The 27,808-nt window shown below is 40.5% G+C and overlaps 1 protein-coding gene across 2 annotated transcripts in view; it reads left to right on the top strand.

Annotated features, from left to right (window-relative positions):
- LOC110521024 (transmembrane protein 266) overlaps positions 1-27,808 on the top strand; it is a 73,598-nt gene that overhangs the window by 10,510 nt on the left and 35,280 nt on the right. Inside the window, exon 3 of one of the 2 annotated variants that reach the window (XM_021598466.2) lies at positions 11,620-11,814. The exons of the other annotated variant lie outside the window; for it this stretch is intronic. Within the exon in view, the coding sequence (XP_021454141.1) occupies positions 11,620-11,814 (195 nt within the window). The remainder of the gene's footprint in view (positions 1-11,619; positions 11,815-27,808) is intronic. 2 annotated transcript variants of the gene reach the window in all.

A 27,808-nucleotide genomic window follows, 5' to 3' on the forward strand; every position in this document is an offset into this window, starting at 1 on the left:
AAAAATATTCAGACGCCTTGACTTTTTCCTCATTTTGTTACATTACAGCCTTATTCTAAAATTGATCAAATACATTTATCCTCATCAGATATAACATTTATACATTCAAGGATGGTCACATTTGCTCTTGGAGAGCTACATGGTTATGCACGCTTTCTTGTTCAAGCCGAGTTCTGACACAGCTGATTCTACTATTCAAGGTCTTGATGAACAGCCGAGTAGTAGAATTATTAGTTTCCCCGAAGGAAAATTCTCTTGCATAAGTTTGTCATTTCCTGTCCACGAGAGATTGCAGGTGTGGTATTAGTGGGCTTGAACTTTAAAGCCTGCATAACTTTGTGGCACGTAAATAGCCATTTTGTGAACTCCTTAAACAAACACTGTGACAAATGAAAAACTGCTGAGAAACAGCTGTAAAGTTCAAAGTCATTAGACACAAAACACTTGACATTGGATAGGTGCTGTAAATCCTTTTGCTACATATGTTCTTAATAATGCTGTACACAGCTGTCCAACTCCTGCAAAAGAGCACACATTCATTCCCCACATTTATAAATGGCAGTATAAATATGAAAACAGATGGGAGCAGAGTTTGAGAGCTGGTCCCTATTTTCAAAGAACATCTTAAGGCCAATTTCATCTTCAGAACCTTCATAGTAGCATCGTTAAATCTCAGAGCTGTTTCACAAAACCATTGTTATTAAAATTGCAATTGAAAGCGCTCGTAATCTAACAGCCGCCTCAGATCACTCGTAAAACAAATAAGTGCGTCGTTAGATGCTTTTTTGCCCTCCCATGTCACTTTATACACAGATCTCCGCTAAACATATAATCACATGGTTTATCCGTCTGTGACTGCAATAACTTCAGAACAAAGTTGGCTACAAATACAAAGTTGCCTTTGCAATTGATACAAACACGCAACGTATATATCAAGGCACAAGGCAAGACCCAGGTGCAGACACGGGAGGCAGATGGTTGGAGTCTTACAATGTTTAATAATCCAAATGGGTAGGCAAGAGAATGGTCGTGGACAGGCAAAATGTCAAAACCAGATGGGAGTCCAGGAGGTACAGAGTGGCAGACAGGCTCGTGGTCAAGGCAGGCAGAATGGTCAGGCAGGCGGGTACAGAGTCCGGAAACAGGCAAGGGTCAAAACCGGGAGGACTAGAAAAAGAGAATAGCAAAAAGGAGTCTGGGGAAAAAACCACGCTGGTTGACTTGACTAAACATACAAGACGAACGAACTGGCACAGAGAGACAGGAAACAGGGATAAATACACTGGGGAAATTAAGCGACACCTGGAGGGGGTGGAGACAATCACAGGAAAAGGTGAAACAGATCAGGGCGTGACAGTATAAAAAGATGCTTGAAATGAAAACCAATATGATTGCATTAAAAATATAAACAGTATGCTATACGCCGATTTCAATCATATTGAAATACCTTTCATGGTCAATCAATTGAGTTATATTTTGCTACTTGTAAGCACTGTCTGTAATTTGTCTCAACATATTTCATGATGTGTAGCCTCAAAATGCAAAATGCACTCGCAAATCAGATCTATCTTTTTTTGCAGGTGTGTGGTACCAGTTGAATAAAAAGAAACCTGCACACTGCTCTTGATAGTATCACTGATCTTTAATAAGCTTAGGTATTCGCAAAGCTCTGAAGGTCATGAGGCCGATACATAAGCGTATTAAAGAGCAGTGATACTATCAGGAGCAGTGTACGGGTTTCTTCTTTTCTCTCATGATGTGTAGCCTAACATGTGCACAATGATGTGCCAAATCAGGGATTTAGTGCATTTTTGTTGGGTACGAATTTGAATAACCACCTCAATATCTGTAGCCTTGGGTGGAAATATCACTCTAGGAGCTGATCCGTCATCAGTATTGTGAAATAATTCTAATGTTAAGGAAAGATTTGATTTGAATGGAGAAAGTTGATCCGAGAGCAACTCCTTTCTATTCTATCATTATCAACACATGCTATAACAACACACTTAGCGACCGTTCTCTCTAGGAAACGCATGTTACATTTTCAGCCGTTGTAAGAAAGATACATCTTTAAAACACTTGTAAGCCTAAGTTTCATCACTGGTGTTTCCACTCCCTGTCCCTTGCCACTCCCTGCCGAACAAACTCAAAGGGCTCTTTTAAGAGACACCTAATAAATGAAAAGAAGCACACACCGTGTGTGCATGTGTGTGTGTCGCAAAAGGGAGGGGGGTGTCAAACTATACACGAAAGAGAATGGTCAAAATATCCCCTCCGGTAGGCAAACTCAGGAACTTCATATCCCAGGTCGGTGACGCTAACTGTTAAGCTACGAACCCTGTTATAGATGCTTCAACTTGACCCTCTATTTGAATTGACAGTCATTTGATGACAGCTCGCTTTCATTCCAAAATGTTGTTGCTGTTCATTCACTCAGTACTGATTGAACGTTTATTTCTCTTGCTTGGTAAAAAAATGTTTTGTATAAAACAGTTTATGTGTTGAAAACAGTTTCATTTTATCACATAGATAACCAAGTTAGCAAGCATAGCTTTTTCTTTTGACTGCACACAGGTCACACAAGCAAGGAATTATCATTCTGATGTTTTACCTGGATGCTTCATGTGCAACCCACACCCCTGCTACTTTTTACTTATGGATGGCGACTTCAGGTTTTCGGGAACACATTGAAAAGTAACTTCACACTGTGTTGATCAGTCAGCACAAATGTTTATTATAATGACAACAACATTGCATTGACAGAGGAGTGAGCACACTGAATTAATGCAGAAGGTGAGGGATAGAATTTGCTCTGCATCTTCTAACAGCGATGCATCTGTCTGGTGTGTGCATGTATTATAAATTAGCAGTGGCAGTTTTCTCAAAGTTTGATGTATCTAACGGGCTATAATAGCAGCCAAAACATTCGCTAGCTTATTTGTTTATGCTCTGATTACATGCAAGGGTCCAGGTCAGCAGTTTACACAGATGACTGTCTTCAGCCATATGAAAAATCTTCCATAGCAAAATATACCTAACTAGCTAGCTACTTTCCTTTTGCTTCTCATCCAACTGGTTTTAACTAGCTAGCTACTAGCGTTCTACTAGCTAGCTGCTACTGTTGCGCAGCAACCGAGGTGCTCGACCGATTTAGAACTCTGAGATTCATCTGAAAAGATCAGAAATGCTGCAAAAAAGGTAGCACATCATTGAAATGTGTATGTGAAAGTGATAAATTGTGAATTTAATAAAAACTATTGCAGCCACAAACTTGTTCAGTCAAAATGGATCTAAGTCTAATGGTCACCTTATGGATGTTGTAGCCTCGTTTTGGGACGGCAGGTAGCCTAGTGGTTAGAGCATTGGGATCGAATCCCCGAGGTAAAAATCTGTCGCTCTGCCCCTGAGCAAGGCAGTTAACCCATTGTTCCGTGGATGTCAATTATGTCAGCCCCCCACACCTCTCTGATTCAGAGGGTTAAATGCGGAAGACACATTTCAGTTTAATTTTTATTTTATTTTATTTTACCTTTATTTACCTAGGCAAGTCAGTTAAGAACAAATTCTTATTTTCAATGACGGCCTAGGAACAGTGGGTTAATTGCCTTGTTCAGGGGCAGAACGACAGATGTGTACCATGTCAGCTCGGGGAATGCATTTAGTTGTACAACTGACTAGGTATCCCCTTAATACAACATCTAGAATTTGAGCTAGGTTTGATCAAACAATTATCTGATGACCCTAATGCTAACAACCCTGTCAAAAATCCATTACAGTGGTAAAAGGCCGGACAGATAATGATGAGAGGCGTGGAGTGTGTTGTGTACCTCCAATAAAGTTGAGTTGCCAATTTTCATCGACATTGGTGTCATATTGACTTAGATATGATGGTAGGGAGATTTGAATTTAACCTTGAGTTTCAACCAATGCACGACTATAATGATTATTATTATTAATACAATTGCTCACTATTGACTGTACTGTAGAATACTGTCAATGTGAAAGCTTGTTGCTTGACTGCTCTGTGAAGAAGCTGGCAGTGGAGGTCTGACGGATGCTTTTGCTGAGCCCGACATTATATCCCTATCCCTGCACACACACATCTTCTCATCTCTCTATACACACAGCTATCTGCTGGCAGAGCTGTCCATGGGATGGTACAGGAGGAATTAGCTGTATCATATTTATCCCTATAATGGAATCAATCTCTTTGAGAAAGCATACTCATTCAATGTCACAAACGTCCTCTGTCTGTTAACGCTCATAATATTCAGGATGAAGATGGGGGAAATGCTCCCCCCCCCCCCCCCCCCACACACACACACACACATACATTAGTGATGACCTAAAATGTCAGATATGACAAATACGCTGGCATATCAACGGGCCGCATCAATGTCAGGGGTGGTGGTTGAAACTTTGGCTTGTATTCAAGTCAATGATTTGGCACGTTGGTCTGGCTTGTATTCAAGTCAATGATTTGGCACGTTGGTCCGGCTTTCCTGGTGGTATCAGAGCACTGAATTGCTTTCCATTGAAGAACAAGCAACCAGGCTTAAATGCTTATTGGGTGAGAGTGTGACAGGGTTTTAGACAGCAGAAACAGTGTGGTGGTGAGTGATCAGAATGACAATGATACGGATGCCCTCTACATAACATGACGCTATGCTGAAGCAGAACTTTGTAATCATGTGAAGTGACTGAAATGGGTGGCTTCATTTTACAGTGAGAGCACAGAAATAATCATAATACTGTATGAGCAAATGGGAGTTATTGGTTTATTCACAAAATGTGGTTCATGAGAAAGTATTTATTCAGAAGAGGAATGTCAGAGGAGGCCATTGGGCAGTTAAATTGAGTGCAGACAATAGGTAGAATTAGATTTTGGTGAATATTCTGAACAAAATAACACTGTATAATTACACTATTCCTATTTTTAAACACTTTCAGTTAGGATTGCAGTTTTGAGTCACCTCTTTCTTACACAAGATTGCATTAGTCTGCATTTCAATAGTGCTTCCAAATGAATAGCTGTATCTTTTTGGTGTGCAGAGGGTGTATTTCGACATGAAATTGAACTCTGCCTAAAAGGCCAGCATTCTGGAGTCGCCTCTTCACTGTTGGCGTTGAGACTGGTGTTTTGCGGGTACTATTTAATGAAGCTGCCAGTTGAGGACTTGTGAGGTGTCTGTTTCTAAAACTAGACACTCTAATATACTTGTGCACCGGGGCCTCACACTCCTCTTTCTATTCTGGTTAGAGCCAGTTTGGGCTGTTATGTGAAGGGAGGGGTACACAGCATTGTACTTCAGATCTTCAGTTTCTTGACAATTTTTCTGATGGAATTGCCTTCATTTCTCAGAACAAGAATAGACTAACGAGTTTCAGAAGAAAGTGCTTTGTTTTTGGCCATTACGAGCCTGTAATCGAACCCACAAATGCTGATGCTCAGAGACTCAATTAGTCTAAAAAAGGATAGTTTTATTGCTTCTTTAATCAGCACAACAGTTTTCAGCTGTGCTAACACAATTGCAAAAGGCTTTTCTAATGATCAATTTGCCTTTTAAAATTATAGACTTGGATTAGCTAACACAACGTGCCATTGGAGCACAGGAGTGATGGTTGCTGACAATGGGCCTCTGTACACCTTGTACACACAATAGTAATTTACAACATTAACAATGTCCACACTGTATTTCTGATCAATTTGATGTTATTGTAATGTACAAAAAAAAATGCTTTTCTTTCAAAAACAAGGACATTTCTAAGTGACCCTAAACTTTTGAACGGTAGTGTAATTCAGTATTCAGTGATAGATTTAATTAAGTTTTATATTCTGTTGAGGTTTCAGTATTTGAGAGCATGAGGATGGATGCACGTTGAGCACCTCTCCTACATCAGACTGCAGTCTACTAAACTGACTATCTGTTCCCAATAGGAAGGTCCTATATAGAGGACAAGGAATGTTTTTTTTATGTAGGGGGTACCTATTTATTCCCCTCGTAGTTTATTTAATCTTGTCTTTGGTTTGCTTTCTTGTAATATAAACTACCAGTCAAAAGTTTTAGAACACCTACTCATTCAATGTTTTTAATTTTTTTAACTATTTTCTACATTGTAGAATAATAGTGAAGACATCAAAACTATTAAAAAACACATTTAATCATGTAGTAACCAGTCAGTCAATACGGAACATTTCAAGAACTTTGAAAGTTTCTTCAAGTGCAGTCACAAAAACCATCAAGCGCTGTGATGAAACTGGCTCTCATGAGGACCACCACAGGAATGGAAGACCCAGAGTTACCTCTGCTGCAGAGGACAAGTTCATTAGAGTTACCAAATAAATGCTTCACAGTGTTCAAGTAACAGACACATCTCAACATCAACTGTTCAGAGGAGACTGTGTGAATCAGGCCTTCAGGGTCGAATTGCTGCAAAGGGGGGGTGCGGGGGTGCTGGGGGTGCTGTGCTGGTGACACGGTCTGTGATTTATTTAGAATCCAAGGCACACTTAACCAGCATGGCTACCACAGCATTCTGCAGCGATACGCCATCCCATCTGGTTTTCTATTTAGTGGGACTATAATTTGTTTTTCACCAGGACAATGACCAACCACACTAGGTTGTGTAATGGCTATTTTACCTAGAAGGAGAGTGCTGTAGTGCTGCATCAGATGACCTGGCTTCCACAGTCCCCCAACCTCAACCCAATTGAGATGGTTTGGGTTGAGTTGGACCACAGAGTGAAGGAAAAGCAGCCAACAAGTGCTCAGCATATGTGGGAACTCCTTCAAGACTGTTGGAAAAGCATTCCAGGTGAAGCTGGTTGAGAGAATGCCAAAGAGTGTGCAAAGCTGTCATCAAGCCAAAGGGTGGCTATTTGAAAAATCTCAATTATATAATATATTTTGATTTGTTTAACCCTTTTTTGGTTACTACATGATTCCATATGTGTTATTTCATAGTTTTGATGTCTTCACTATTATTCTACAATGTAGAAAATAGTAAAAAATAATAAAAGCCCCTTGAATGAGTAGGTGTTCTAAAAGTTTCAATTTAATCTAATTTTACATATTTAATCAACATTATAAGGCAAGTCCCTTCATGGTTATACTACACTGTAAGTCAGTATAGTATAAGTCCTTTTGTTTCTAGAGTAAATAGTTGTAATTGCTCCAGATTCTGACATGAGACGCAATTATAATCAACTATATTAATCATTAAATTAGCCAATGCATTTGTGCAATTTATCATCCCTACTCTGAATCCATACTCTGAACCTTTCATATTTTCAAAATCTTTGTTGTTGACTTTTTTTGTCTTGACAAGCTATATTAAAATGTCCTCCTTCAGAGGGAATGAGTTGAACCTGGCAGCTTGAAGTCTCAGCAGGGTATTTATTTTTTATATTTCTATTGGTCATCATGTGGGGATTTATGGCCCAGCGGTGTAGAAATACTCGGGGCAAAGCCATGGATGCCTTTTATTCTGGGGGAGTCAATCCTTGGCAGTGATTAAATTCCAGAAGGAGAGGGTCCGACTCAAAAAGACAAAGCTACTATTAATACCATTACAGAAAATACAGAATGTCCAAATTTCATTCTAATTGGAAGTACAATTTGACAAAAGTTGCAAAAAAGTACATGTATAATATTTGTTCCTGTATTACCTACATTATATCTGTCACAGGATACTTACATTAGAGCATATGCATTGCACTTTGTTCTTTAAACTAAGGTTATCTGGTCCCTTTGTACCGTGTTATTAACATGGTGTGACTGTGAGCAGCAGATCTCCCTGAGCATTGAGTGCCCTATGTTAACCTTTAAACTTCCTTGTGGCGTTTGCTAATATTGCATGCCTTTGAAAAGATTTCCAGCCTTTGGCACGCTGGCTTCCTTTGCTTTGCCTGCCTGCCTGCCTGATGGAATGGAGCAGTATTCCAATGTGCAGCCAGCCACCCACTCCCCAGGATGGCAACAAGCCACTGAAGCGGCCACTGTCTCTACACATAATGGACCTTGGCCTCGTCTATGATTGTTTGGAAATGTGATTTTGATTCAGTGAACAGTTTGTCTGTCATGACTGATTAGCATCCTTGTTGCGGCTAGCAAGAAGAGGTGCCAAGTGTACAATTTCGGAATGCACTGGCTATTGTTGAGCATGTGAGGCGTGTGTGGGCATTTTTCCCTGAGCCAACCACATCCAGTGGCCACGTGTAAGTTACAGCATTATATCACAGACGGGGGGAGGGGGGGGGGGGGGGGGGGGGGGGGGGGGTTCTGCTCTGTAGAGTGAACTGCACTGAAATACAAAGATGTACAATAATGTATTTCTAGCAGTACTATTATACCACCTTTTTGTGGGTACCTATGCAGATAAGAAAGCAACCTTTGAAGTAAGCATGTACAGTATGTTAGGTAGAGATAGTCATAGGTCAGTGGAGAGCAGTGGATGTTTTCCTTTCCAGGGCTGACTACATTAACCTTTCACAGGGAGGTGTGTCTCTGTCTGTTTTTCTGTCTGTCTCTTTGTCTGTCTGCACACACTGATCTGATGCTGACAAAGTGTGGTCCACAATTTAACCTCCACATATCACCAGGCTGTTAGTCCCCAACTATCTACAGGCACAATGTGTTTTGTTCTCTCTGGCTTGTAATCAATGCCCTCCTTCCTTGTTAAGCTCTGGGGTTATTGATGTCTTCAAATGGGCTGCGCTGGGCAGAGTCTTCTGTTCTTGGTTTGACCTCTCCTCGTCTTTTACTGGCTGAGCTGGAGAGGGGATCAGGGTCCTACTCACACTCGGGTTTTAGTGTGGAAAATGAAATAAGGGAAATTAGATTGCTGTCCCTGCAAGCAAATGCATATTTCTGTCAAACAGAAAAGTACTGCTATTTCATGCCATTTCACAAAACCCATTCCAGTTAGTTTGTAAAAGTAATATTATGATTCCAGAAAGTAAATGTGCTTCAAATCTCTCAGATCTCACTAATCAAGGCAAACCAAGGCAGTTATAAATGTTATTTTTCTGTTGTCTTTTTCATATTCACTGAGTGTACAAAACATTAGGAACACCTTCCTAATATTGACTTGCCCCCCCCTTTTGCCCTCAGAACAGCCTCAATTAGTCGGGGCATGGACTGCAAGGTGTTGAAAGCGTTCCACAGGGATGCTGGCACATGTTAACTCCAATGCGTCTCACAGTTGTGTCAAGTTGGCTGGATGTCCTGAGGGTGGTGGACCATTCTTGAGTCACACAGGAAACTGTTGAGCGTGAAAAACCAAGCAGCGTTGCAGTTCTTGACACACTCAAACCGGTGCACCTGGCACCTACTACCATACCCAATTCAATGGCACTTAAATATTTTGTCTTGCCCTTTCACCCTCTGAATGACACACATACGCAATTCATGTATCAATTGTCTCAAGGCTTAAACAATCTTTCTTTAACCTTCATCTACACGGATTGAAGTGGATTTAACAGGTGACATCACCTGGATTCACCTGGTCAGGTTATGTCAGTCTATCACACAAGTTATACAATGTGAATAGGTACTTTGTTATACTGTAGTGCAGGAATTCCCAAACTGGGGGGTACGCCAAATAAAAATGTGATTCACATTAAAAAATAAAAAACATTTTTTATATATTTTATATATCTTCACATTTTCAAACAGTACATTTATATTTTCCAATGGGGCTTTACATTTGGGTGATGTTTTTTTCTCACCTGAGTAGCCTCGTTTCACTGCCAAAAATAAAATTAAACCATCTAGTGTTCAGCAAAATAACAACACATTGTCAAATACAGATAGTCTAATCAAATAATTAACATCAGATCACATTAACCGTTACTCTCTCGCGGGAAACCTTCACTCTTGCGCAGACATTTAGAAACGAAACATGACAATTTGAAAAATGAGCCACAGGAGTTTTTGGAGCGAGAATAAAGATGACTTCCGAGTAGTAAGACGTGTAAAAGCAACAGATACCATTAATAAGAAGGGGCTAGAAGCATCTTATATGGTGAGCTACCAAGTGTCCCCATACTATTGTGGAGGACTTAATTCTTCCTGCTGCCACTGATATGGCTGGGACAATAGGCCAAAAAAAACTATACAGACAATGGCTTCATCAAACAACACTGTTTCCCGACCCATCAGTGACATGGCAGGAGATGTTTTGAAACAATTACTGCTTAACATTCAAGACAGTGAATTATATGCGTTACAGCTGGATGAGTCAACAGACGTGGCGGGCCTGGCACAGTTCCTGGTATATATCCGTTACGTTTATGGGGGGTCAATTAAGGAAGACATCCTCTTCTGTAAACTACTGGAAACCAGGACAACATGAGAGGATATTTTTAAGGTACTGGATAGCTTTGTGACATCAAATGGACTTTGGTGGTCAAGATGTGTTGGTATCTGTACTGATGGCACAAAAGCCATAGCCATAATGAACTCAAGCTTACGGACAATGTCAAATGTGATATAGCGAAGCACCTGAGTGAGCTGGGTGCACAATTGCACATGTACTTTCCCGAAACGGACGACACAAACAACTGGATTTGTTATCCCTTTCACGCCCTGCCTTCAGTCCACTTACTGATATCTGAACAAGAGAGCCTGAGTGAAATTGCAACAAGCGGCTCTGTGAAAATTGAATTTAATCAGATGCCACTGCCTGATTTATGGACAGGGCTGCATTCACGTTGCTATGTGAGAGTGGATTCTCAGCCCTCACTAGCATGAAAACTAAATACAGAGCCACAGACTGTGTGCGGAAAATGATTTAAGACTGAGACTCTCTCCAATACAACCCAACATTGCAGAGTTATGTGCATCCTTTCAAGCACACCCTTCTCATTAACCTGTGGTGAGTTATTCACATTTTTTGATGAACATATAAGGTTTTAAATGTAAGATGGCTAAATAAATAAAGAGCAAAATGATTGATTATTATATTATTATTTTTGCCCTGGTCCTATAAGAGCTCTTTGTCACTTCCTACGAGCCGGGTTGTGACAAAAACTCAGACTCATTCTTATGTTTAATAAATGTTTTGAATAGTGTGGCAGGCTTACAATGATGGCAAAAAACAACAATTGAGAGTTCAATGACCCTGGCGCAAGAGGGATTACGCAGCTGGAGGTTGAATGTTTGAAGGGGTACGGGGCTATAAAAAGTTTGGGAAAAACTGCTGTAGTGTATTGCAATATGCTGACATTTACATTTATATAATCAGGTTTCACTATCTCAGCTGCTTATTCAGGTCAAGCTCTTCTTAATAAGAGAAAATAGCATTGTTGTGGATGTTGTATCTGATTCACCATTTGAGGAAGTACAGTTTGTGTAACCCATCATCTGTTTCCATTATGTAGGCTGTAATGTATTATTGTCCCTACATACCAGTCAGTATCTCTGAAAAATGGGTTCTAATAGATATTGTCCCTTGCCTTTTGTAACTATTTTGTTGATCAGTGAAAGACCAAACTCTGAAGTACTTTACCATTAGATTGTGAGAGAAGATTCATTTGTTTAGTTGAATGTGTGAGTCCTGGGCCCTCCACTACTACTAACAGAGTATCCATGGTGTTACGTACGTTGTGTCCTCCAGGGCCCCTCCCCAGGCCCAGGCCAGAGCCTCAGAGCTGGAGGTGATCTCCCAGCAGGTGGAGGAGGACAACCAGTGTCAAAATCCAGTCCAGCTAGGCAGCTTTGCTTACAGAGACCTGCCTCTGGCCGCACTGGACATCTCCCTGGCCGGTTCCCAGCTCATCTCCAACCTGGACGAAGAGGACAACAGAGAGGGGTAGGTGGACACAGAGACCCGTCCCCTCTGTGTATCTGTGTAGGCCTAACCATCAGCCTGGACCTGGATTAGTCCAAGCTATGCTCAGTCCATTTTTTTTGTATAATGCAGTCATACTGTATATTAATCTTTGTTATATGCCTTCTTTCTCAGGTGAGATCATTCTTACACAGCCATAGATACGTAACTGGAAAGACAGCTAACCTTCACATTTTGCCATGGGTCAAAGAGAAAAATGTGCTGTTCATTTCCTGCTATACTACCCTGTGGTCAAACTCTGTAGCCACAGTATGCACTACGATGCATTGCATACATTAGATAGATTACAGGAGAGACTTGAGTGTGAGGATATTGTACAGAGATAGAGGGTGCAGAACATTTGCTTAGGCATGCTAGGAATATGTTATACATGCTGCTGTAGCCTAGTGGTGAAGCAAAAATAGAATAAAGACAATGTCACCATCTAAAACAAGCAATGTTTCTTGACTGAAAATGTGTCATTCCAGTCATCTGAATTGGTGCCATGAAATGTTCAACCAAAAGGATGCGACTACAGAGATTGTACCTAAAACATTTCCCCTGTGTTTTTGATAATTGTACAATTACAATAACTGACATAGAACTAAGCACAATCCATAACCAATATGACAGAGATAATGTCTGCTTTCATTCTCTATCATGCTAGTTCAGCTCATCATAATGATACCTGACATGCCATTGAATCACTCACATTCACCTCTCATTGTGGTGTAGGATAGTTTGAGGATACAGTATGTGTCTGTAGTGTCATCCTTGCATTGTCAAGGTATTAACTGACATGCCAGTGAGCCTACACTATTCAGTGACATAATTTCTCTGTTATAAAAAGATTCCTCCCTTCAACGTGCACTTTAGGCTCAAAACAAACAGTGTTGTTAGCGTCACATTGTTCCTGAAATGTCAGGCGCTGGTGGCTGTGTTGTTGGGTGTGTTCTCTCTGCCCATAGGCCCTGCTCGTCCTGGTTGGGTGTTTCTCACATGGCCCTATCACTGCGCTGCAAGCTGAGTGTGTACAGGACACACCCCCTCTTATTCTGCCAGTACTCTCAGGATGCGTGACTCGCAGGCTCGTTGGGCATTCTCGTCTGTGCAGAGAAAGTAGACAAACACCATGAGCTTAATTAGAGCATCCGCCCGCCACGTCATTCAATGCCTGCTCTGTCAGCTGACATCACCACGCCCGGCAGGGACCTGGTCCGGCCCAGGGCTCTGTGGGAACCAAGGGGGGGACAGATGACCCCAGTCCCACGCCACACACCCAGTCCACAGAGTGCAGGAGCTGGCAGCGCTGGCATCACTTTGGGCACTCTCAGGAGAACGTGCCCATATGAAACTCTGTCACACCATGAGAAAGCACACAGCGATGTGAAAAAGTCATGGGATGCTAAGGTGCATCTCTAAGGGATTTTAGAAGTCTAACTTTTCTGGTAAAGTCTCTGGTTAAAATAGCTATTTGTTTTGATGAAAGGGATTGGAATGATTTTCTTAATTGGAATGATATTTCCCTCCAAGCCTGGGAAATATTATTTAGCCCTGTAGTGCCTTCATAGTAATCAGAATAGGCAGTGGTGCCAGTGAAGCTGGAGATATGGCATGTTCAACCTTTTTAGATTGGAATTTCAGATTTCCAAACCACAGGCATTCCAAGGCCTACGCGTCATCAGAGTTTCACTGTGGGCTCATGTTTCCATCTGTTGGAAGCCTTCGTGAAAACAGAGAAACATGCAGCCACGTCACAATTTCTTGTTTACTCTGTGAGTTATGTCTGTAGCATTAGAGGAATGACAGAGCTAAGTTGGTATTGCACATTGTCATTCAGACTCATTGAAATAGTCAGACGCCCTAATGACTGAGTGTACATTCTGATTATTTATAAAGCATTGTTATCCCTACCCTCATGCACATTATGTTCCTTAACATCCTCTCAACCTTGTCTTAATACATTTATAAGAAAAATCTATGCATAATGAAGTGCTTTCTCTAAATGTAGACCCTTATGTCACGGTCAATATTTGGCATGAACACCGTAACTGATTATGTAACGTTCAAAATCACATTGGATTATTGTTTTCCTGATGCTGACTCATTTTTGTTCTTAGATGTCCATATCAGATTAGCTACTTAGTTCTACTAAACCAGACCTGACAGACATTCCAGAGAATAAATGAACGTTGTTTTAAAGCTGACACAAACACTGTAATTTGTCCACATGACTAAATATGGGTCTTCATATATGGGTCTTTCATCAAGTAATCAATAGCATACTATAACGTTGGTTGCTTAGCTGAATGGGTTTACCATCAGCCCTGGGTTTACCATCCATTTTCCAAGTAGATTTAACGTCATCACATCATTTTGGGGGGTTTGAAATGACATGGAAGCAATGTTGATTTAGTTTTTGCCCAGTGAGAAGGCTTTAAAGAGGACTTCCCTTTGTTGTGCTCTGTATAGCTGTGAAACAGAAGAGAGTCTTATAGTGCATGTGGTGGGTTTTGCATTGTAGCGAGCTGCTGCACATGGATCTCTATCAGCAGACGTGGGCGATTATGTAGGAGGTGGATGTTCTTGCGGACAACAGGGGGCACATGCAGTACTAGCAGATTCAGAGCAGTGATGAGTTCTGGATTTATTAATAGACTTCTTCATGGAGCTACCTTCTTGCCAAGAACATGCTAGAGACTACGGTGTTGTGGCGTGTTGCTTTCCACTCTTATCACCTTATTCACCCCTTCTGATTAACCTGTCATATGCTTTTGTCATGTTATGACGTTCAGCTTCTGAAAATCCGCCAGCATCGTCACAGGGATGTGGCATAGAAAGACATATCCAAGCCTTTCATTGGTTATTAGACATATTGTAAAAAGGGTTGTTTTAAACACATTCTTACACACTTTAACGGTTTATGAGTGTAACCGGACTATGTATAGTGTGATCTGTTGGTCAAGATGTGAAGCTGCAGCATTAAGGTGAATTAGAGTGACGACCTTCCTTGTGGGTTGACCCTTCAAATCCAGACTTAGTTGAGTCCAGGTCCCTCCAGAGAATCTCCAGGCCTCTCCAGAGCTGAGCCAGGGGCCAGGGCTCCTCTCTGAGCTGCCAACCCGGGGCCCACAGCCCTCACTCGGTATATCATCTGTCAGACCAACCTCCAGCCCCAATCCACCAACAGCAGCAACAGCAGCATATGCCACTAATCTCAACGGGGCCAATGTGTGAAGTGTGATGCGTCGCAGCAGTGACAGATGGTTAATCTGGGTCAATTTGTCGCTGTGACTGGAGGAGAGAGAGAGAGAGAGGAGGGACCTTCACCCTGCCTGCTCCCATACTCCCATGAATTAACAAAGCTGCCCGCCAAAGATTAGTGGGAAATGGCTCCATTTGCTGAATGTGGGTTTGCCTCTGACTTGTCTGTGACTATCATTAAATGAGAAGACTGTTATTTTAGCAAATCAATTCTCTAGATTTAAAACGAATTATTTAAACGTGAATTAACTTCTTTCGGATCAGTGGAACGCTAGCGTCCCTCGACAACATCCGGTGAAATTGCAGAGCTTTCATAAAATCACAAGTGCAATACATCAAAATAAAGCTTAACTTGTTGTTAATTCAGCCGCCTTGTCAGATTTCAAAAAGGCTTTACGGCGAAAGCAAACCCTGCGATTATCTGAGGACAGTGCCCCGCATACCAACACATGGAAAACATATTTCAACCAGGCAGGTGCGACACAAAAGTCAGAAATAACAATATAATTCATGCCTTACCTTTGAAGATCTTCTTCTGTTGGCACTCCAAAATGTCCCAGAAACATCACAAATGGTCCTTTTGTTCGATAAATTCCTTCTTTATATCGGCAAAATGTCAATTTATTTGGCTCGTTTGATTCAGAAATACAGCGGTTCCAACTCGCCCAACATGACCACAAAGTAGCGGATAGCGGATAAAAATAACGTGGAGAGAGCTCCAGTTCACGCGCGCCACACAGAAGAGCCCACTTGGCTTGACACTCACAATGAACAGCCCTACTTCTTCATTTCTCAAAAGAAAAACATCAACTAATTTCTAAAGACTGTTGGCATCTAGTGGAAGCCATAGGAACTGCAACCAGGTCCTCATAAATATAGTTTCCCATAGAAAACCAACTGAAAACAAAGTGACCTCAATGTTTTGTTTACCTGGATGGTTTGTCCTCGGGGTTTCACCTGCCAAATAAGTTCTGTTATACTCACAGACATTATTTTAACAGTTTTAGAAACGTTATAGTGTTTTCTATCTAAATCTACCAATTACATGCATATCCCAGCTTCTGGGCCTGAGAAACAGGCAGTTTACTTGGGGCACGCTTTCCATCCAGACTTGAAAATACTGCTCCCTATCCCAATGAAGCTAAGAGATTACAAAGTTATAATTTTCAGAATATAACTATTCAGATATTTTAATATCTGATCAATGAATGATGAATTATTATTACCTCAATTCTCATTACTGAACGTCGCAAACCCTTGGATATCTGCACGAACCCAAGCCAAAACAAACAGTAGATATTGGTTACTAACAATGATAGAAAAGTCCCTAGTGGGCTAAGCCGATATGACGGCTTGGTAGACAAAGGAAAGGGGTGGGGACTGAGAAAGAGCGGGAAAGACAACATGGATTCACTACACACAGTCTATAATTATAGTCATTGAAGTGCTAATCCTTTGCACGTGAACGGCCACTCATTCGAGAATAATTGCAATTTATATATTTACACCCGTATGTCTTTGTTGTCTTCTCTGTTGGAATCCTCGATCGTCCTGTAGAGTTCATCAGAGTCTCTGGTTAACTTTCCCAGAAGTTACAATGCCTTTCATGGTTGTAGGTGGCAAGAATGGATACTTCAGAGTACCATTCGGAAATGTTCTTATGTAATAGCTGCTTCGGCGGTTGACAGTATTCTCGTAATAGACTTATGTAATTTCTAGCTGCAGACTAGTAATTATGCGTCTAAGATTTGCTCTTATTCTGTAGTGATCAATAGTCTCAGAGTTTAACCATTTCCAGCTGTGTAGCCAAACTACAGCTGTTAGGTCTCCGTGGCCTATAGAATTGTAGCCATTCCAATGTGGGGACTCTGTCCCGGCGTTCTCTGACTTCTTAACCATTCGAGACGTCCGGCTTACCGTGGTTCTCTTTGGCAGAGTTGTAGTTTAAACCATTTCACATGAAGTGTCAGCTGCATGTTTTCTAGTCTGGTGTGAATTTGGGTTTTATACACTTCAGAAAAAAGGGCGGTCCATGACGCCTACGTACTGCCTATGCTCACGTGGGCGTGGCCATTGATTTGGTTAACTTTATATGAAAACCTGTACTCTCATTTAGAAGGTTAGCATCACAATACATCTTTTCACAAATAGTTTCATGTTTAATCACATACATTTCACAATACTTAGATGTAAACCTGACAGCTGGGAAATGTACACTTTAAGAGATACAGTTATGTGTGTTTCCTGCCCTTCATGAGATCACCAAATGGAACACACTTGTCATAACTGTCCCTTAAGTGTCCATGGACCATTTCCACATCCTCCAAAATATAAATATTGTTTAGTTCTCACATTTTGGGGATTAGGAGTTTTGAAGAAAATAAGTTATTTGTTTTGGTAGACTCTCTCAATACTGCATGGTAGTTTCTAAATAAAGGAAACACCAACATAAAGTGTCTTAATAGGGCGATGGGCCACCACGAGCCGCCAGAACAGCTTCAGTGCACCTCTGAAACTCTATTGGAGTGATGCAACACCCCTTCTTCCACAAGAACTTCCATAATTTGGGCTGAGGATACCATGAAATTGGCGAGAGAAAAAATATACACTGCCGTTCAAAAGAAGGCCAGCATCCCGGAGTTGCCTCATCACTGATGTTGAGACTGGTGTTTTGTGGGTACAATTTATTGAAGCTGTCAGTTGCGTACTTGTGAGGCGTCTGTTTCTCAAACTAAACAATCTAATGTACTTGTCCTCTTGCTCAGTTGTGCACCGGGGCCTCCCACTCCTCTTTCTTGTCTGTTTAGAGACGGTTTGCGCTGTTCTGTGAAGGGAGTAGTACACAGCATTGTACGAGATCTTCAGTTTCTTGGCAATTTCTCGCATGGAATAGCCTAGACATTTCTCAGAACAAAAAAAAATTAAAAAGTTATATATTTCTGGCCATTTTGCTGATGTTCCAGATACTCAACTAGTCTAAAGAAGGCCAGTTTTATTTATAACAGTTTTCAGCTGTGCTAACATAATTGCAAAAGGGTTTTCTAATGATCAATTAGCATTTTAAAATGCAGAACTTGGATTAGCAAACAAAACTTGCCATTGGAACACAGGAGTGATGGTTGCTGATAATGGGCCTCTGTACACCTATGTAGATATTCCATTAAAAAATTAGCTGTGTCCAGCTACAATAGTAATTTACAACATTTACAACAATGTCTACACTGTATTTCTGATCAATTGTATGTTATTTTAATGGACAAAAAATGTGCTTTTCTTTCAAAAACAAGGACATTTCTACGTGACCCCAAACGCTTGTAAGATGGCGCTGGAGCAGAAGGCAAACATTTTACATGCCCCCAAACGATTGTGTTTTTTTGTTTGTTTATCTGCGTTGTTTGTAACAATTTTGTTTTTACTCATTTTGTACATAATGTTGCCGCTACCGTCTTTTATGATCGGAAATAACTTCTAGACATCAGGACTGCGATTACTGACCACTCACCGAGGCAGAGTATATACGGCTCCCTCTGGAACAGGCCCCGACCCCCGTGATCTGCGTGAAGAGGAGGCGTTGAAAGAGAGGCCGGACAGAGGGCTGCCTTCTGAGAATTTGAAGGCGATCGAATCAACCCCCACTTCCCTCAATTCTGCTAGAAAACGTGCAATCTTTGGACAATAACATTGACGAGTTACTGGGAAGATTGAACTACCAACAGGACATTATAAACTGTAACGTCTTATGCTTCATGGAGTCATGGCTGAACGACGACAATATCAACGTACATCTGGCTGCTTATACGATGTACTGGAAGGATAGAACAGCGGCTGGTAAGACAAGGGGCGGTGGACTATGTATTTTTGTAAATAACAGCTGGTGCACTATATCTAAGGAAGTCTCGAGCTATTGCTACCTGAGGTTGAGTATATCATGAGAAGCTGTAGACCACACTACCTACTGAGAGTTCTCATCTGTATTCTTCGTAGCTGTTTACAAACCACCTCAGTCAGAGGTTGGCACTAAGATAGCATTGAATGAGCTGTATTCCGCCATAAGCAAACAAGAAAACACTCACCCAGAGGAGGCGCTCCAAGTAGCCGTGGACTTTAATGCAGGGAAACTTAAATAATTTTTAACAAATTTCCAGAGGGAAATTTACTCTGGATTACCTATACTCCACACACAGAGACGCATGCAAAGCTCTCCCTCGCCTTCCATTTGGCCTATCTGGCCATAATTCCATCCTCCTGATTCCTGCTTACAAGCAAAAATTAAAGCAGGAAGCACCATTGACTAGATCAATAAAAACATGGTCATGAAACATATGCTAAGCTACAGGACTGTTTTGCTAGCACAGACTGAAATATGTTCTGGGATTCCTCCAATGGCATTGAGGAGTACACCACATCAGTCACTGGCTTCATCAATAAGCGTATCGATGACGTTGTCCCCACAGTGACCGTACGTACATACCATGTCGTGGAAATATTCGATCAATAATATTTCTCAAATACCAGGTCCTGTGAGTTCAAATAGACTTTATTACAAAGTAATATGAGCCGAGCTGGTTCATGAAGTAACTCCCTTTCCAGCCTTGGCGCACACTTTTCATACAGGTTTCATCCTTACGTCACACTCATAGTAACTCCTCTTTATGTTAATGATTCATCCCCTCTGGCATTTTACCATCATTATCTTTTTGCCTTTTTGCCTTGCCTAATTTTTGCTCGGTTTCACATTAGGGCATAGAAACATTAGGCCATAGCAATGGCACAAAAATAAACAGACATTCCCACTCTCAAGACAGGTGCATGTGTAACGGATGTGAAACGCTAGCTTAGTTAGCGGTGGTTCGCGCTAAATAGCGTTTCAATCGGTGACGTCACTTGCTCTGAGACCTTAGAAGTAGTTGTTCCCCTTGCTCAGCAAGGGCTTTTGTGGAGCGATGGGTAACAATGCTTTGTGTGTGACTGTTGTTGATGTGTGCAGAGGGTCCCTGGTTCGAGCACGGGTATGGGCGAGGGGGCGGTTTATAAAGTTGTACTGTTACATTGATGCTGTTGACCCGGATCACTGGTTGCTGCGGAAAAGGAGGAGGTCAAAAGGGGGGTGAGTGTAATGGATGTGAAACACTAGCTTAGTTAGCGGTGGTTCGCGCTAAATAGCATTTAAATTGGTGACGTCACTTGCTCTGAGACCTTGAAGTAGTAGTTCCCATTGCTCTGCAAGGGCCGCGGCTTTTGTGGAGCGATGGGTAACGATGCTTCGAGGGTGACTGTTGATGTGTGCAGAGGGTCCCTGGTTCGCGCCCGGGTATGGGGGAGGGGACGGTCTAAAGTTATACTGTTACACATGTCTAATGGTGTCTAATGACCTAGACACACATATAGAGTGCACTTATCCTGCTGACTACTTCAAAATGTATAATGGGCACACATGTACTAGAAAATTCTCAATAGGCGTAACCATAGCAACAGTAAATAATAGGCCATAGCAATAGTACAAAAATAAACAGACATGTCCACTCCCCAGACAGGTGCATGTCTAATGGTGTCTAATGACCGAGACACACATATATAGAGTGCACTTATTTTACTCTAAGATGTCACACATGTTCTGTCCCAACACCCACTGCCTGGTGTATCTTGATGTACACTCAATCTCCAGAATTCAGCCCGCTTCCTTGGTTATCTCCGCTTTCACATGAGGAGATACACAATGCAACGCATGGGTCATTTCCTCACAACATAGACCCTCCTCTTATGGCAAGATCACTAATATGTTACATTTGAATAACAGACCCCCCTTACTCCAATTGGTCTCCTAGTTACCAGCTACCAAGCCATGTGGCAGGAGTCCTCATAAACTGATGTCCCAACAATGCTACTAAAATAACCCCTGCTACTACTAACATGGCCCATGCCTATAGTCTCCTTCAATTACGGTCCCTACAGTGACTGCAATGAGAATATCTCCTGCATGTAATCTGTCAAATGTTCACCGGTTGTTAGAAATTGGGAAAGAGATTAATGGGTTGGAAGAATATCCAACCTAACAAAACTCTGAATCACAGGTTTCTTGAAAGTTTACCATAGTGTCTGAATTGCCATCACTATCTATTCTACTCTCACCATGATCTGGGTATGTGTAATGTTCAATTTAACTTAATTAACTCCCTATATTGTGCACAGTTAGCTGTCCTCCCTCTCCTATGAGCTATCGCCTGTAACAATATACAGTCTCTGGGCATTTATACTCCTCTATCAGCACGACCTTAATTTATGAGCCCCCACAGATCTTTACTGCAGTCACGTTCCATCCCACTTAACAGCCCTATGTAAACATTCTGTCTCAAACACCTCCTCCTGCTACAGATACATTTGCACATATATAATTCCATCTAACCCATAACACACTAGTCAATACTCTTCCTAATGCACTTCTTTAATTATAAACATACTACAACATTCTCAAATCAATTAGTCAATATACATCAATCCCTCCTCTGGAACATTGATCACTCTGATGCTCCACAAAACCTAATAAACATATTGACTTGAAAGGAAAGAGAAAAAAAATTAATGTTTAATAACTTCACATCACTCATTGATGGGACTTAAACTACAATTCTGATTACATGGTTAAACAAAAGAGAACAAAAAACTTTATGGTTAACCCAAGTTATCATTCAGTGAGTTCTCTAACAACTTCCCTGTCGGAGGACACTTAGAAATAAGGTTTCTGGAGCCTCCCTTGGCCTAATAAATTTGAGCAGTGCCGTCACCCCTTTCTGTTGCTGTTAATACCTCTTCTCATTACAGCCCCCCTTTGGCCCTGTTTTCCTGTTGCAAGTGGCCTGGTAATGAAAGATCAGTATCACAATGCATCCGTAGTCTATATTGTTCGCAGTGTGTAGACCCCCCCTGTCTTTCTCCTGGCACTTAGCATTCCAGCGTGTCTTTTTCAGATATCGTTTACAGTTCATCTTCCCAACGGCACATGTAACTCTTGCCTGTCCCATTTGATGGCCCTTGATAATGTCCCAATTTAAATTTCAAAATAGACACATCCGTTTCTCCCACATACATGAGTCTCTCACCTGAGCCATTCTCTCTTCACGCTCACTCAACACGCTCTCTCAACACTCCTGCCCCGGTTTATAGCTCGGATTCAAGTAGAAGTGTTAAAAGTCACTGTCGTATTGCATGCCTTTGTCGCTCTTTCTTCAGCCGGTTAGGGAGGGTGTTGAGGTTCACATACACTGTTTGTGGTCAAATTATTCCTACCATGCATTAAGACACGATCTGACGTCACCTCCATGATAACCTAAAAAAAACATAGATCAGAACAACAGTTTAGTTCAATTCATTTCTGTTTCAGGAAATCCAGACAAGCATTGACTATATTACAAATTATTCAGTAACCTTTTCTTAATAACGTTATCTCTATGACAAATGTCGAAGAGCATAACAGCATACTGTTACTACTAAAACCATTTTCAAAATTAGTTTATACTATCTTATTTTACTGGCAATCTCTCGGAAGAGTTACCAGATCAGAAAGTTATCACCCTAACGCCTCACCGAAATCCCACATTCCATAAATCCCAATCTGGTTAAATTTGTATCGAAACAAAAAAACGATATATAAAATCAGCAACTTACATATCACACTCCATTTGGAGTAACTGTCATCCCTTCTTAACATATATCTTTCCTTCTATATGCAGACGGACAAAGTACATTTGTAGATTTACCCAAAGAACAGGATCCAAGGAAACTGGTAATTTTCCCATTTGAACACATGATTCAAAACAACATGTTGAATACAATATTAACCCATTTGAATAACTAATCAACTTAGAACTACAACAGTAATGGTACCACTCTTATTAGAGACTGGTGTTTCACATTCATTTTATAATTAAATCCTACCTGTTCCTGTCATTTCTAGTGAGATGAATCAGGCCTCACCATTAAAATATTTCCTCTCCCTTTTCTTTCCCTGATCTTCCGAAACCATTTAAACAGCTTTCAAAGCATTTTCATCCTTCTGCATACCTAATTTAAAACTGAATTGAAAAAAAAAACATCCAAAATAGATCCCACAGTATCAACACCACTAACGCATATTCATAACCGGTAAATTGTGTGTGTGTGTGTGTGGTAAACCATATGACAAAAACAAACATATATGGCCAGGCCTTATTTCATTTAGTAACCCCACTTTAACACCGAATCCGGATAACTATATACAGTTGAAGTTGGAAGTTTACATACACTTCGGTTGGAGTCATTAAAACTAATTTTTCAACCACTCCACAAATTTCTTGTTAACAAACTATAGTTTTATCAAGTCCGTTAGGACAACTACTTTGTGCATGACAGAACATTTGTTTACAGACAGATTATTTCACTTATAATTCATGGCTTTAGAAGCTTCTGATTGGCTAATTGACATCATTTGAGTCAATTGGAGGTGTACCTGTGGATGTATTTCAAGGTCTACCTTCAAACTCATTGCCTCTTTGCTTGACATCATGGGAAAATCAAAAGAAATCAGCCAAGACCTCAGAAAATAAATTCTAGACTGCCACAAGTCTGGTTAGTCCTTGGGAGCAATTTCCAAACGCCTGATGGTACCACGTTCATCAGTACAAACAATAGTTTGCAAGTATAAACACCATGGGACAACACAGCCGTCGTACCGCTCAGGAAGGAAATAAATCATTCTCTCTACTATTATTCTGACAAAGTGGTGATCCTAACTGACCTAAGACAGGGAATTTTTACTCTGATTAAATGTCAGGAATTGTGAAACACTGAGTTTAAATGTATTTGGCTAAGGTGTATGTAAACTTCTGACTTCAACTGTACCTATCAAACTGCTATATTTCACTAACCACTCTCCCAAGACCATAGCCTCAAGAAACATTTCAAAGAGAGATAATGAAAACCCCTCCTCTTCTGGAAAAGAAAGTGTACATTTAGTTAGCATTCACTGTGCTACATCTTAATCAGCCATCCCAAAGTATTATTTATGAACCAAACATGATAATGGTAAATCCACACTCCTTACTCCAATCATTAAATGTTTGTTTTAATCCACCCAATTCTTTATTTAGCATGTACTATCATTAGACACAATTCACTCCCATATGGTATTATATGATTGGTCACTATCATCCTTAACCATGTACAATTATCCTGGTAACATTACTAGACCAATGTCCAATCACCATATGTAATAGCTGTTTCACCTTAGATTGTTCCTGTTAACCTTTCTAAACGTAATACTTTTTCCTGTCGCAAATGTAGTCAATTTCTCATCTTAAGGAATCAGTGATATTTGATCCCAGGCATCTAATAAAAAGTTGTCTCCCTTAATTAGCATACATACTGTATTGGACTTCCATCACTCCTGGAAGCAAGAATCCTACTCAAGACACATCAGATAATACAGTGTTCCATTAAGTGGATTCGACCCCATCTAAAATAAGACATCCCAGAACCCCTTTCTGGTAATCCTATCAGTTTAACCTGTTGCATTAATTTAGTAAAATACAAAACTGTTGTCTAACACATGTAGAACCTTCAAAAAGTTGGAGCTGTCTCATCAGCTTATTAACAGTCAATACTTATTTCATTCTACTTTTATTACTGGACACTGTTCCACTTAATGGAAACAGATTATCATTTTAGAATACATTAACTTCCTGCTCAAATTCACTGGTGTTACCTAACTTACCCACTGCCTGCTCCCTTTCAACCGCAGCGACTCTTTTTTACAATCTCAAGGCTCAATCCCTCTACTCATCATTTAACCTTGTATTGAAACCTCAGCTTTTCAAATTACTAAAATATTGCATCATTAAAGTGCTAAAAAAACACTAATGACATATTACTATTCACATACTGTCAACACTCTACATTTACATCAAGCCTCCTTATCAATAGGACTATATTTGTATCACTAACCACTGCTTCACACTGTCGTGGACATTTCCTGTATTACCAAATCATGAGAGAGCAAACCACACACAAGTCAGAGTTATCATAAAGTCCATCTTTAATTATATGAGCTTCACCATAGCCCTGTGACTCTCAGATCAATTCAGTATCATAAATTAATTCTCTGAGAGTGTCAACATAATGGCAACTGAGATCCTTTATAGCAGACACACCCATCTAAACTCACATGACAAATAACAGATCTTAGAAACATTATACAAAGAACCTTTTACCAGAAAAATAAATCCTATAGCCAGACAGCATTAGCTATAAATTATTCTTCAGTTTGCCCTCTTAGACAAAGTTTTTATCTCGTTCTTGGTACCATTTAGGACCAAAACATTACCTCATCCAATGGCATATATCAATTGTCAATTTCTAGATACTCCCATAAAAAATACAACCCCTCCTGGACAAGCTTACAGAGAGAAGTGACTGGCACACAGACATTGTGGAGCCACCTAACTGGTTCACCATTAATCACACCATCCCTTCACATGGTTTAGGAATAGTTACAGACACATTCACAGATAAGACTAACCCGACCTCTCCCCTCTCTGGGCCCAAGTAATCTTTCCCACATAAGCAGCTTGTGAAAATTTATAAAACATCTTATTTATCAATGTTACCTAAAGGATTCTGATTCTGCTACCACAACACTCATTAAACATATATTTTTTTTACGATTAACCTGTATTGCGCCAAATGTAGAAAATACATCAGCCAATTGTTAATCAATCCAAACAATTCAAATTCTAAATTCTTACTTTCCAATTGACTAACTCTCATTTGTTACCTTCACCAGTCTACATCTCTTCCCTTAAACTCAGAAAGCTCTGTACAGTCTCAACCATGCTCTACCTCTGTCTTTCTGCTAACGTTTATGTTACCAGGTGAATTTTTTTAATTTAAATTATAGTCAAAACAAGCATAACTTCTACTTTTCACAGAGGCCACTTTAATTACTCGTATCTCTTCCTCCCTTTCGTCAATTCAATAAATCTATTTTTAGAATAAAATGAAACTAAGTCTCATAAGTTTAAACTACTAGGGTTTTCTTCTTGAGTTGCATGGTTCTCGAAGCTCCCAAATATGTTCTCTTGTTTGTTTTCGCCAGTTGTACTTTACCATAGCTATAATTCCTTGTGACCCTGCTCTACCACATAGTTTACTAATGTGGCGAGGTTTGGCATATGAGTTTCTTCATCTTTTTACGCCAACAACAAATACACTACCTTACATATTGTATCAACACAGAACCCCAAAATCTACACCCTTTAGTGATTGTTTGATTGTGGCGTGATACAAAGTTTGACTATTTTTAAACATCATTCATGCTCTCGCCCATATATACTGCCCATTCTAATATGTTGCCTAATATCCACTGTCCTTGATTCTCACACGGATTACTCAACCCTGCTCTGCTACGAAGCAGGGTTGATCAAAACTCTCTGATTCATAATGCATAATTATTTTCTTGCCAAAAGGCAGTCAAGCACTCAAGCTAACTGGCTGAAGTTGGCTAGCTAATTTAGCTAACGCTACTTCTAGACACAACCAAGAGAATACATCTTCACTCTCCATTCTACTCAACTCGCAGGGCTGGTTAGGCTCTTTACATGTTTGTTAAAAACGTTGGTGACTAAATGTGCTGCTGGCAATAATTCAAATTACGTTATTTCCCTGACGTTTACTGACACCGGCCATATTCAACCCGGCATTGAGCATTCGTAAATTCGTAAGTTTTCTGCACTCTGGTACATCCAAACCAGTGCTTTGAAATTCAAACAAAATAGCCTGAGCAACTTTACCAAGTACCCCATTTTGCAATATCCATACTCAAATAATGCGGTTAGTGCAATTACACTGATAGAACGCTAACTGCAATACGTTGATATTTTGATTATATCTGGTTTTATGTGATTGTGCCGAGTCATAATTTCCTCCCTGAATTATTTTTTTGATTTGAATTCTCCATTAGCAGGGAAATGTTCCCTAATATGATCCTTTTTGCTCAATTCTTTCCATATTCAAGCCAAATTGGTAAAATTCTCGTGCGCTTCTTTCAGCGACTCCATGGTTTTAAAATAATCCTCTAGCTTCATATTACAGAGAAAAACGGGGCCGTTTGTCGACATATGAATAGTTATTATTCCCAAACCTCTCCCTACTGTGTCTAGGGTGTTATAGCTTTCTTCACTCCCGTCTATATTTCACACCTTCTATTAACTATTTTCCAAGCCTCTCCTTATTTTCCTGTGGTATTTGTATTTATTATTTTCTCCCTAGTTTTGTTTTATTATGCTATTCACTTTATTAAAACCACTTTCTTTCTCTTGTTCTTAGATTTCTCCCTACTATTCCAGGGCTAAATCTTTCTAACAGTCTGTTTAAGCCCTGGATGGCTTGACCACACTCTATTCCCTCCTATTTATATCCACATTATTTTTCTTTCTCTGATTATTGTACTCGGTCTATTGGTTATTGCCCCTGTCTCTAGGTTTTTATAATTGTTCTCCCTTTTTGAGTATATTCTTACTTCAAATGCCACGGTCTGACACAATGTCCTCCGGGATCCCGTAGTGCCAGAAGACGTGTGTAAAAAGAGCCTAGGCAGTTTGCATGGCCGACGGGAGTCCAGGCAGAGGAAGGAGGCGACAAGCTTTGGAAAACCAATCCACAACGACGAGAACAGTGGTGTTCC

This window comes from Oncorhynchus mykiss, chromosome 1 (genome assembly GCF_013265735.2).
Source record: "Oncorhynchus mykiss isolate Arlee chromosome 1, USDA_OmykA_1.1, whole genome shotgun sequence".
In the NCBI taxonomy this organism is placed as follows: Eukaryota; Metazoa; Chordata; class Actinopteri; order Salmoniformes; family Salmonidae; genus Oncorhynchus; species Oncorhynchus mykiss.